General features: G+C 47.2%; 1 protein-coding gene across 1 annotated transcript in view; it reads left to right on the forward strand.

Moving 5' to 3' along the window:
- LOC119161144 (nose resistant to fluoxetine protein 6) overlaps positions 1-13,289 on the forward strand; it is a 111,106-nt gene that overhangs the window by 50,763 nt on the left and 47,054 nt on the right. The window contains exon 10 of the mRNA XM_037413496.2: positions 9,443-9,611. Coding sequence (XP_037269393.1) covers positions 9,443-9,611 — 169 coding nt within the window. The remainder of the gene's footprint in view (positions 1-9,442; positions 9,612-13,289) is intronic.

A 13,289-nucleotide genomic window follows, 5' to 3' on the forward strand; every position in this document is an offset into this window, starting at 1 on the left:
GGCGTCAGGTTATTACCCTCTCGCGTGGTCTCTCTTTGCTTGACTGCTATGTGTAGATGAGGCACAGCCACTGGCTTTTAACAATTTCATGCGATTACTTTCCTTCGTATTCGGTAATTTCGCATCTGTGGGTTCGTTTTAGTAACGTACTACGAAAAAAGCGCGTCAGAAGGTGTCTTATTTTTTGTTTGCAAGCGCTCGAAGGAGCACTCTGCTGAATATTGATTCCCATCAAAGTATAAGTGGAATTCACAGGTTCAAATAATGAAACATGGCATAGAAATTTTATATGCACAAGAACAAAAACAAAAATAAATGAGTCAGTACAAGTCAAGAAACAATCGGTTGAACTGAAACCACTTGTCAGTCCAATGTTGAAGGTGCACGCGTTTCATGCAAGTTTTTTAAAGCTTCAAAAACTTCCGTGACAGCGGCTTCCTTTCATAAAGCATGGCCACACATTTTTTATTGGTGAAAACGACAGCAGCCCCGCCACGGTGATCTAGTGGGTAAGGTACTCGGCTGCTGACCCGCAGGTCGCAGGATCGAATCCCGGCTGCGGCGGCTGCATTTTCGATGGAGGCGGAAATGTTGTAAGGCCCGTGTGCTCAGATATGGGTGCACGTCAAAGAACCCCAGGTGGTCGAAATTTCCGGAGCCCTCCACTCCGACGTCTCTCATAATCACATGTAGGTTTCGGGACGTTAAACCCCACGAATAAATCAATCAAGCAATGAAGTCGACCGCATAGTTTAAGAACAGTGGCTTCATGAACTTTCTGCACATATGCTCTATTAGTTTGCGTTTTTTGGATTTAGTCAAAACGATCACACAGCAGTACTGGCAGGCCAGCAATTACATCCGCACTCTTCACGACGGACGTCTGTCGAGGCTTAAAGAGAGCTGTACGATGCAGAAAGCATCACGTCCACAAATATTTCAGGGCATGCAGTACACACACGAGCTCCGCAGTGGGGTTGGACTAGCTACCTCTGTCCTGGTGGGAAATCAAGCCGTCCGAGCACTGGTGCTGCTCCCTTTTGCCCTCAAGACTAACGACACGCCGCGCTCGCAGTGAGTTTTTTCACTCACGACGCGAGATATATTTTTTGCGACGAGAGAAGCTGCTGCTATATTTGACGTGGGCAGGAACGGCTTCGTTGAAGCGCCGTGTTCCTGCACTAATTGCTACGCCAAGTTGACTGCTGCGACAGCGCTTGTTGTTGATGTGCTGCTTGACTCGGCGCACTGTTAATCATGCTGCCCGAGGAAGTGAACGAAGCTGAGCACTCCACATTGCTTGTGTTGGAAGCCGCAAAAATGCCCGTCTTCAGCATCTTCTCAAGGCCCGAAAGAGCGCTTCTGACATCAAGCATATCATTGCAGCCCACGCTGCGTCAAAGCGTCCTGAACAGGGATTCGATGGGGTCGTTTGAAGACTTTCTAGTCAACACAAATTTGAACCCTCTATCAGAAATATGATGCACTATGCGTTGGCGACTGTGGTAAATACTAGTGCATGGTGAGTTTCTTTCGTTAAAATTTCATTGGTGCGCCTTCTATCTTGAGCTCTTTAATGTATTCTAAAAAAACAAATTCCAGCCAATGAAGTCTATAGTCCTCAGAATTATCAAACTGCCTGGTGTTCGGATGGTTCTGATGAATATGCTCCTGGCAGTTGCTGACATCCATGGGAGTAAACCATCTGGTCACGTTATTCACGAACTCAACAGCTGGGCCGACGCTGGCGAACTTTGCGTCACACGTGTGCCTGGCATGATCGTTCGTAAAGGACAAAGCCGCTGTCATTGCCGGCGAAAACAACTGGACGGCAGGCTTGACTCCCATTTTTTTCTATATTAGAGGGATAGACGTGTTTCTTTGTGAGAAAACAGACCGGTTTGATAATCCAGCCCGCTGCATCTTGTAGAGGTCCTTTATGTAGGTTGAAGAAATTTCGCCATTTCTTCCCAATTCTCAAGCCAGAAATTGCGATTGGGTATTTTTGAGGATATGACTCTGATCGAATGCCAGAAACAAACTCCGACTTGGGTCGGCGGAATGAGGCACTCGGGTTTTCGATTGCCCACCTAATATTATTTCTATTGCAGCGACGTTTATTTTGTGGCTGTCCGTCACAACTCGAACTATCTCGAATCCCATTTCTTCAGTTTTCTCTATGACGTGCTTGGTCGTTTCCACAAGTAGTTCGCCAGTGCATGACGTGGTAAAAAAGTATGCCACTGGGATCTGAAACCTAGCGTGAAGGCTACATATCAAAAAGCACAAAAGTGAATTCGCTAGTTTGCTTTATTGCAAGGCTGAAAACATTTAGTAGAGAGCGCCCATGTCTATGTCTCCCAAGAAGGCATCTCGTTGTTTGTGATATTCAAGTTTTTGCTTTATTCTCATTTCGTCTATGATGAAGCTGCAAATTTTGGCTTGCTCTGTCCCGAGGAACTTGATTTCAGAGTTGAACCTCTGCTTCACTAGCTCACTGAAGCCTACTTCTCCGGCAGTTGTTTCCGTGTATCTTTGTAGCGTAGTTCAGCAGGGGAGTGCATAGAGCTCGGTTCTGATATACTCGTATGCCTTTGTTGAGCCTTTGTCGTATGCCTTTGTATGCCTTTGTCGTATGCCTTTGTTGGTCGATAAAGACTGTCACTCACCTGTGGTGCATACTCGCATACCACGGTTATGCGTGGTATGCGGGTATGCGCCCAGTCATCCTTACCTACTCCGACTTCCTCCGGAGAGGCGCTGGAGGCGATGGATAGTGCCCCCTTTCAACATGGGGACAACGCGGTGGTCGTCGCACCGATGGAGGCACGTCTTAGCAGCTTAGAGGCACAGATGGCGTTCATAGTGACCACTATTGAGGATAGATTGGCTGCCACCTTTCAAACCGATTTCGACCAAATCCCGGGCATGATAGCGGCCCAGTTGCCCCAACTTGCTCTTAACACCCGGCGGTCTAAGCTCAAGCAGGTGTCTAACTCTCGAGCATCCTGGCCCTTTTCCCAGGTGGCTGCAGTAGTCGAGCAGTCTAACAGTCCGACTGCGACCTCTGAAGTGAGCATCGGATTGAGCAGCCGAGCCCCAGTGAGCCACTTTGCTCTCGCGGAGGCCCTTCCTACCCTATCGGAAAAATTGCCATGGTGGATGCTGGAAAACATGGTGGGCGTAGAGGAAATAATAGTGGGCATGGTGTAAATTATGATGGATGTGGTGGGACGTAGTGGAAAATATGTTGGGTATGCCTGGACATACTGGTTGGTATGGCGTACAGATGATGGGCAAAGTGGAAATGATGGTGGAAAGCAGAGGCTAGATAGTGAGCAATAATGGGACACTCTGCCCACCATTGCGATAATGCTGGGAAGCCCTAAGCATATGGTGGGTGGTGCTTATCATGGTGGACTACGTGGTGTACCAAGCTGAGAAACTCTTCCCACCATTGCGATAATGCTGGGAAGCACTAAGCAGATGATGGGTGCTGCTTGTTATGGTGGGCCACATGGTGTACCAAGCTAAGAAGCTCTGCCCACCATCGCGATAATGCTGGGAAGCAGTGAGCAGATGATGGGTGGGCTTATAATGGCAGGCAATTTATATAGTGTGCCAAGCTGGGATCTGTACACGACATGTTCTACCACCAAGATTTCTACCAAAGGTTAGGCCTACTGACCGAGCCCGTACAATTGTGTTATCCGTGCTTCCGGGTTTCAGAATACACGATTTCGATGATTAAGTATGACAATACAGCGCAGCCATGGCATCAATTAACCTAAATGAAGCAGCCCCGCCGCGGTGGTCTAGTGGCTAAGGTACTCGGCTGCTGACCCGCAGGTCGCGGGTTCGATTCCTGGCTGCGGCGGCTGCATTTGCGATGGAAGCGGAAATGTTGTAGGCCCGTGTACTCAGATTTGGGTGCACGTTAAAGAACTCCAGGTGGGCAAAATTTCCGTAGCCCTTCACTACTGCGTCTCTCATAGTCAAATGGTGGTTTTGGGACGTTAAACCCCACAAATCAATCAATCAATCAATCAATCAAGCATTTTTATTGTGTATGGTGTCCGCTCAAGAAGCAACAAACATCAATGCGACGCGAATAAAGCACTCCCAGTGAACGTAAGTGTCTTCTCACCGGCAGCCGCCGGTCGCACTCGCCGGCATTTCTCTAGCATTTGTACAAGAAATCAGACGTGGCAATTCGTATGCTTGGTGAACCAATATGATAGCGTAATGTTTCCTGCACACTGCAATCGTTTTGGCCAAGCCGTTATGTAGTTGTTGCTTTAGCGAAAGAGCTAGAGCATTGCGCTGGCACGACCGCCCTCTACATTGCGCGAAGAGCATCCCAATACTCAATCAAATAAATTAGGCGAGCGTATCTACGGAATGAGCTTAGAGGCGGTATAAAGCGTGAGCAGATGTCGCCCTTTAGAACAAGCGCGAAACGGATATTAAACTTGGCAGACACCGCCGGTAAACTATTGCTGCTCCCCAGTCCACTTGATTTTTTTGCTTGAAGTTGTGAATTGTGAAAAAATAGCACTATAGTGCCATTAACACAGTGGCAATCGTTACAGGCCGCAGGTGCTTGTGTTTAATAAATGTGCAATTTTTAGTAGCAGGTATAGATCTTGTCTATGTTGTGTACACAACAAACATAAATCAAGTTGAACCGTAAGTTTGTATGCCAACTAAGTATTTAACACACAACCAACGTCATGTTGGTATGGCGCAGTGGTTATATAGTGTCTTCGAATGGTCATCAGCAGGTTGCAAGTTCGATCCTCCGTGGCGCCTTGTTTTTTTTTACGGCATGGGTGTTTTTTATACCGTTTTTTATAGAATTCTTTTTTATTTTTTGTGGCAGCTCGCCACGGTGATTCTGACGTCATTTTGCGCTCAAGCGTTGCCGGCACTACAGCACCCACCATACCCACCATACGCCATGGAGGGCGTTTTCCACCATTCACCCACTACATTAATCCACTATAATGGTGGGCGGTGGTTTACATCATGCCCACCATTCTTTTTTTTCCGATAGGGTACAGTATGCTCCAACGATGGCGAGCAACGGCCCTAGATCGCGCCGCGGCCGCGCTAATTCGAATCTTCTTACAATCCTACAGTGGAATTGGTGGGAATTTAAGGCACGCACTAAGCGGGGTTCCTTGCGGCTCCATTTAGAAACCTATCCACATTTGCTTGCGGTAGTGGCCCTTCAGAAGCCGGGCGAGCACACTGCCCTCACAAATTGTACCATGTATCAAAAGGGATGCGTAAACCACACTCTGCGTGCATCAAAAGTACACCGCCAACCAGGTAGATCTCGACTGCGATCGACTTTACTCGTATGTTATGGTGACTATCCTCCCGCTTAGGAAGCAGAACGCGTCCCTTCGCATCTTAAACATCTACAGTTCGCCCAAATTCCATAACGTAACCTATAATGCTGTTTTTAGCAAAGCCCTAGTGGCAGGCAGGGAGCCACTAGTCATTGTAGGTGACTTTAACGCCCCTAGTCCTCACTGGGGTTGCCATAAAGAAGAACGGCGTGGTAGAAAGTTGGCAGAGTTTATTTTTACCCTGGGCCTCACCATCCAAGCCAACCCTGCCCACCCAACCCGCATTGGTAACTCTGTAAGTCGAGACACATGCCCTGACCTTACACTTACCAAACATATCAGGCATGTAGACTGGCTCAACACTGAGAAAACTCTCGGCAGTTACCACTGTACTCTCCTCACTACCATTCAGAGGTATCCCCTTACCCGTCCCCACCAACACGCGAAACTTCCGGACAGGACGAGGTTCCGTTCAGAGTACACGACCCCGGCTTCTATAGTTCAACAAGGCTACGCCTCTTGGGCTCAGCACCTTGTGACGTCGCTCGCCAAACTGAGCAGACGGTTAAGCTCTCAGAGGCTACGCCGGCGGTAGACAACCATCTCCTCCGTCTCTGGGAGGCTCGGCATAGCCTCGTCCGCCGATGGCACCGACAGAAGCATAATCGCCAGATCAAAATCCACATCAGAGCCCTCACCCAAGAAGCAGCCGAGTACGTGGCACAGCTCACTGACTCCAATATTGTAGAGCGCTGTAACAATGCTGCTAGCATATGTCAAATCGCAACACGTGGCGTCTTTTCAGGGTCCTCATCGACCCCATCCATACCCACACAAAAACGCAAAAGCATCTTCAACGCGTGCTCTATGCCTACGCGGGTTGACACGGATAAATTGGCACATGCACTTAGGGATAAATATCTCTGTGGCCGACAGGACCCCATCGGACCGGCGTGCTCATATGCAAGCTCAGAGAACGCAGACTTGGATCGCTGCTTTCAACTCCATGATCTGAAGGCGGCCCTGTCCAAAATGAAGCGAGGAACAGCACCCCGGCATGATCGAGTGATGGTTAAGCTTTTAGCCAACCTCCCAGACCTGGCAGACCTACACCTCCTCGACTACTTCAATTGAATTTGGGAGGGGTGTGAACCGCTCCCGAATAATTGGAAAATGGCCCTGGTAACTTTTATTCCCAAACTGGGCAAGTCAATAAATATCGAAAATCTCCGACCCATTTCCTTAAACTCGTGTGTGGGGAAGCTTATGGAAGTAATGGTCAGGGATAGGCTTTCCGATTACCTCGATGCTCGTCGAACCTTTGCCGACACTATATATAGCTTCCGTTCACATCGCTTTGCTCAAGACATTCTCATACAACTCCACCGCGACGTTATTGAGCCGGTAGAACATCCCAGTGACGACAAGGTAGTCCTCGCCTTGGATCTCAAGGGAGCTTTTGATAACGTTACCCACGAAATAATTCTTACCAATCTGTCCGAAACAGACAGTGGGCGCAATGCTTTCAGGTACATCCGTCAGTTCTTAATGGAACGGCAGGCGTACCTCCGCATTAAAGGCAAGGAACACGGTCGGTATCTTCTAGGTACCCGAGGAACACCACATGGAGCGGTCCTCTATGCCCCTCTGTTCAATCTCGCCATGGCACATCTCCTCCTACTGCTGAAAGATTTCCCTGGTGTACGGCACGCTCTGTATGCCGACGATATCACGCTGTGGGCAACACACGGTTTTCTTAGCAGCATTGAGGCTAGCCTGCAGCAAGCAGCATCGGTTGTGAATGACTACGCCCATCGCTGCGGCCTCGAATGCTTTCCCACGTAATCGGAGTACGTGCATCTTTACTCTAAACCAAAAGACATGACTCAAATCGTACTTTCTCAGCACACCTGGCCTATCCCGGAACGCGAAGAAATCCGCGTCTTAGGGCTCTTTCTACACAAGAGCCGGAAAGTGGATACCACCCTGCGCAAATTATGTACGCGTTCGGGGATCAGGTGGGCCGCAATGTCCGCCGAGTCTCGAACAAGCGAGGGGGTCTCAGATGCCACGATGCTCTACGCCTCGCCAACGCTTTTGTGACCAGTCGAATTCTTTATTTGACACCCTACCTACGTTTGCGCAAATGCGATGAGAACACGCTGGACAGAATTCTCCGAAAATTATACAAACGCGCCCTAGACCTCCGGATCACGACGTCTAACCAACGTCTTGCAGAGCTGGGCATGACCAACACGTAAGGAGAACTCAAAGAGGCCCATCTCAACAACCAGTGTCTGTGGATTCCCACGTAGAACACTTGGAGATGTCTCTTACGCCGCCTCAATATCTTTTACACCTAAAATGCAGAGGAGCTGACCACGATCCCAGAGCACTGGCGTGGAGCGTTGGTTATCAGGCCTCTACCCTAAAACATGGCTAGGGGGACTCCCGAATGCAGGCGAACTGCGCGGGTTACAGCTTTGCAAGGACGCTATGGGTCCCGTCTTGGAGTCTTGTATACGGACGCGTCCGGCCCTCACCATGGTGGGTGGTACACGGCGGCCGTAGTCCATCAAAACGTGCCTGTCCAAGGGCTCAGATTTCGAGCCACGGATATCACTCATGCAGAGGAATTCGCCATAGCTCTTGCTGCAGCGGACCCCGCATCTCGGTTTATTATTACCCATTCGCGGAACACGTGTCAGAATCTTGCTAAAGGTCGTATCACCGTTCGCGCTGCTCGAAACATTAAGCGCCGTGATTACATGGACTGCCCAAATACACGTTTCATCATCTGAACTCCACCTCACGCAGGACTAGGTGGTAACGAGGCGCGCTTGATTTCCGGGACCCGCCTCACCCTTCATCGCCTGATGATCCAGAACCTAGTCCGGTAACCTCCTTTCACGAAATTACAGCAATGTTCAGATCGAACAGGCTCCGATTTCCGCCCCCAGTGCCAGGCCTGACTAAGTCTGACGAGCGCTGGCTCTTGCGCCTTTACACCAACACAGTATTGTGCCCGGCTATACTTAAGCACTTACATCCGGCCTTCTCTGGGGTATGCCCGCACTGTGCCCATTCACTTGCGGATACTTTTCACATGGTGTGGGCATTCCCTTCTAATCCGGCCGTCCCCCCATCACTTCCCCTACACCCCCTACCCGAGAGAGCTGGGAGGCTGCCCTGCTCGGCTGCTCGGCCTTGGTGCGCCAAAGAGCCCTCGTGGCCAAGGCGCGTGCCGCCACAGAAGCCATTGGGGTCCCGGACTAGGGACTCCTCCTAGAGCTTGTAAAGGGTTGGCCCTTAAGGTCGTTCCTCTCTCTCAAATGTAAATAGTTCCAGTGAATGTTTTTCACCACCACCACCAGCAGAAGTCCTAGAGACCTCTGGGAGCTCATATTTTACCACCGAAATGTTCTTTGTCAAAATAGCCGAGCATCAGCAGCTATAGTTATAAGACAGGAACAAGCACTATTCTGGCCTGTTGCTCGGATCAACCAAGTACATAGCCGCTTGCTAAGGCACCCACGCTGTGGAAACTTGACACCATGGGACTGCTAAAGCTAAATTAAGGTCGTCCTCTTCTTTCTTCTTTAGTCAATGCCATGGTCTCATCTCCTTTCTGGTCCCGTCTTAATAGCCCTGTTTTTTCTTCATAACGAATCAACTGGCCCAATTGCATACCCTGCTCTTGCCTATTGTTGCGAATAAAATGAAACTACACTGCCTCAGCTACGATACAAAGCAGGTATTTATTTTCTCCCAAAATTGATGAATAATACAAAATTTATACTTTAGGTGGTCGTGTTATTAGTTGTATGGTCGTGTAACGGTTCCGGTGTGCTCCACTGCTGACCCAAAGACACGGTTTCGACCCCATCCGCGGCGGTAAAATTTTGACGGAGCCAAAATGCTAGAGGCCATGTACTTGGCGATATCTGTGCACGTTTGAAACCACTAAAAGGTTGAAATTTCGAGAGCCTACGCTGCCTCTAATAATCATATTGTTTCGTTTTGAGGCAGCATAATATGTCACATATTGGTTGATTCCTGTAACCGATATCAATTGCTACTTTCAGGGGCACCATTCCTATGTTCTTCATGGTAATGTGCATGTACCTACTTCCGCTGATTGCATCAGGACCAAACTCGAAGGAATTCTACGAAAGGTTCTACGCTGAAATACGACTCCACTGGTCGGACTTGGTTCTGCACATTCGCAACTGGAGACTGGCGGATTACAAAGTGGTAAAATAGTTTTTATCCAAGCTAAACAGCGTGCTGTGCTCGATGTGTTGAGTAGTGCAGAGAACCAAGAAACATTCCAATTCCTTTAGTGGGGGCTTTTCTAAACTTAACACAGAGGCTAATTACACCGTGACAACTTTTCGAACTTACCTAATATGGGTAGAGGTAAACTGTGAGTTTACGGATGTTCAGAGAAATCGTTTTCTTCATATTCTGTTCTGCGTGATGGCGGATCTAATAGGTTCGATGTAATGTTCGTGGGGTACAGAGCTTTTCTTTAAATTAACTCATATTTTCCGTAACTAGAAAATTAAAGGTGTTAAAGGGGTGGTTCCACCAAATTTGTGTCTTATGCACCCTCCGCTAAAAGCGTTTGTTATAGGTCCAAGTAGCATGATACATGCTTCGATATTCATGCATAATCACGAGGTAATTGAATATGACTTTATTTGTATGAACGATTTTCGTTTTCGGTTTCTGGGTGCCGAGATTGGCAGTGACGTAACACTGTGGAAGGCTTGGTCACGGGACCATACAACGTTGTGATGGACGTGCTGGGTATCGTCTGCTTTCGCGCACGTGTGCCACACAGCGACCAGCAAAACAAATGCGCGGACACGTGCATTGGCTAGCTGCAGTAGCCGCGAACGAAGTATAGGGCCCGTATTCACAAACACTCCTCCACTCGACCCTTCACTCGAAACGCTCCTTAAGTGGCGTTTTCCCATTCACAAACCGCCCTTCACTTGAAACGCTTCCTTCACTTGAAAAAATCTTGAGCGTTTCCTCGAGATTGTCAAGGAAGCGATCGAGCTACCTTGAATCGTCCCTCGAGTGAAATATTTGCGCCAGCATCGCGTCAATGGCGGAGCCCGTCTCACTTTGACGGCGTTTCTTGATCAAGTAGGCTGCCACCGCCGCGTTCTTTCGACAATGACGGTGCGCGTTTACTATGGAGCTGTCTTCGAACGGTTCAGCAACGGCTACTGTGGCACCAGGGCAAGCGGGCGTGGTGTCAGAAGGAGCACTCACCAGTGCCGTGATGTGTTGCGATCCGTGCATGAGCCAGTGTATTACCTGCCTTCGGTTGTGCGTATACTGTTCGTGCGAGTGCTCCATGACTTACTGCGGATTCCAGTGCTTTGAAGTGTTTTGATGAAGCTCGCATACCGCATCAGTTCAAGCGTGGTGCGCAAGCTTGACAAGCAAGCGGCATAGCAAACTTTTGATGCGCTGGGTTCACCGTACTTTAGAGTGACTTCCTCTCCGGTGAACGTTTGCTGCCCTAGCCGAAATTTATGACGAAGCACACCTCCGTTAGACGACCATCTGTACCAATAAGAAGGTAAGTTCTCCCGTGTATTTTTTTGTTTTTTTTCCTGCTTCGGTCAGATTGCTATTAAAGACAGTTTAAGAAAAGCACAACACAATACATTGGGCGCAATGAGTGTGCTGCTGCAGCTACTACGCGTGAAACATAGCTTCTTTATACAGTGTCTATGCAGCTCACAATACCAATGAACAACCAAGTACACATTTAGGGGATCAAGCAGATGATCATGCTCTGTGAAACCTGCATGTACGCAAACGTGCGTTGAGTGTCGTATGAAAACGCAAACATATGAAATATAAATACAGCAGATACATAGTGAGATTGTTTTTTTTAAAGTTAACCCCATTCCTACCCCCCGAAAAAGAATTGCTGGCTATGGCACTGATTCGTGCAATTAGATAATGAAATTATATACACATATGCCTGGTCGGCTGCCCAAGTGCCTGAGCCAAACTTGTGTCAAAATAGTCAAAGCTCAATACTTCAACCATGTCTGTTCTTGAACGCGAGACATACCTAATGTGTGCACAGCTAGAATTAAAGAAAAATGCGGCTTTTGTATTCAAGCTATTACGCTTTTCTAATAATATTTCTTGCTTCTTTTGTGCAGGGGACCAGCTGCCGACAGAAGAACACAGAGAAAAGGCCTCCTAAAATCTGCCGTATTATCAATGCATTGCAGAGTTTGCACGACTGTATAAAAAAGCACAAAAACAGCAGTGAATTCGTGCAGCTACATTGCATTAGGCGCGCTATGGTGTCTACTTTCTTAATCTTATTTATGATGTCCTCCGAGCTCGTACTTTATCTTTACGGTGTAGGTTGCATATGTTTGATTGATGAACACTTCTCATTTGCATTCTTATGTTTGCCACGTTGCTCCTCATGAGCCACATGTAATAAAGGTCCATTTGTCATTCACAACTTCTGTTTTGTTCATTTATTAATACATAAATATCGTCGTGTTTGTCTTTTCATGATGAGACAAGACTGCGAAAACAACTTCTCCAATTCTACAGGAAAGCAGTTCTAGGAAAATTAAACTTGTTTTATATAAAGCAGCACCACTCCTCTCCACGAAACTTAGATGGCATGGTTCTAACTGGTAGACTTGCTAATGATGCAGCAATAGCAGATATTTTATTTACAGAGTTCTGACCAGATGTATCCGCGATGACTGCAATACTCTTGAGCATTTTTCACCGCTTTGTTGCACTGGTCTTCAATAAATCAGCAGAATATTACACGCTGCTCTTGACGACACTTTCTCGAAGCTTGAGAGAACCCACAGGATAGTTTTTAAAACATAACAGCGTCAAAAGTCAGACGCGGCTTCAATTTTATGATTTACAAAAAAAAAAATAAAACATCCCCTATAATTTATGTTGTGCCGGGGCTTTGGAATGCAGCACAGACACCACGATCCTTTTCAACAGGTATTTCCAGTAGTTATATTGCAAATAAAATCCAAAACAGTGCGAAGGTCATTCATGCACTAACGATTGTGCTTCTGAGCATGCAGATGAAGGAGACGGGAAAAAAATTTAAGACGTTGCCGCTGTGTAAACTTGGAGACGGAAGCTACACAAATATAAAGGTTACTTCCATGCAAATCTGTCAAATTAAGCGCATCCACAAATGCAGGGCAAATAGAAAAACAATGCAAAAACAATAACTTATTTCTTGGAAGTTTAAAATGTTAAAGTTGACACACACACACACCAGTCCCTGTTAACCGACTATATATGTTACTAAATGAAGAAAACAACTCTAATATGTATTTTTCGCTAATAGTGAAAGAAAGGCACACAATCGCTTTTCTTAACTTGCGTAGCAGTCTAATTCGAACGCTCAGCCACGTGTATAACATGCCTAGTGTTTAACGCTACCCTGGTATAACCTTGAATATCACTTGCGAGCAATGTCTTTCAAATTTCCTATTATACGCAGAGGAACAACTACGAAAGCACCATGGTGAAAATCGCAGTAAATGAGAAAAATAAACATTGCACAGGCCCCTGAAATTAGGAACTGTGCACGTACTCCCGTAGCGAGAACGAATTTACGTAAGAGTAATCCTTATACGTAATGCGGTGGTCAATGCTAAAAGCACGCCAACATAATGTGATATATAGTAAAAAATACTCATTCCACCGCGTTATACATTCAGTGGCTACATTAGTGATCAGAAGGCTCTCAGTAAAGCGAAAGTAAACAAAGCAACAAACCATCTATTGCGCTTCCTGTCATCACTCACGTAGTTCGTTAGTCACCCCGGCGAAAGTAGGCTCTCAAACGACAAACACGCAAACACTACCGTGAATATAAACTGCAATTATTAGACG

This window comes from Rhipicephalus microplus, chromosome X (genome assembly GCF_043290135.1).
Source record: "Rhipicephalus microplus isolate Deutch F79 chromosome X, USDA_Rmic, whole genome shotgun sequence".
NCBI classification, from domain to species: domain Eukaryota; kingdom Metazoa; phylum Arthropoda; class Arachnida; order Ixodida; family Ixodidae; genus Rhipicephalus; species Rhipicephalus microplus.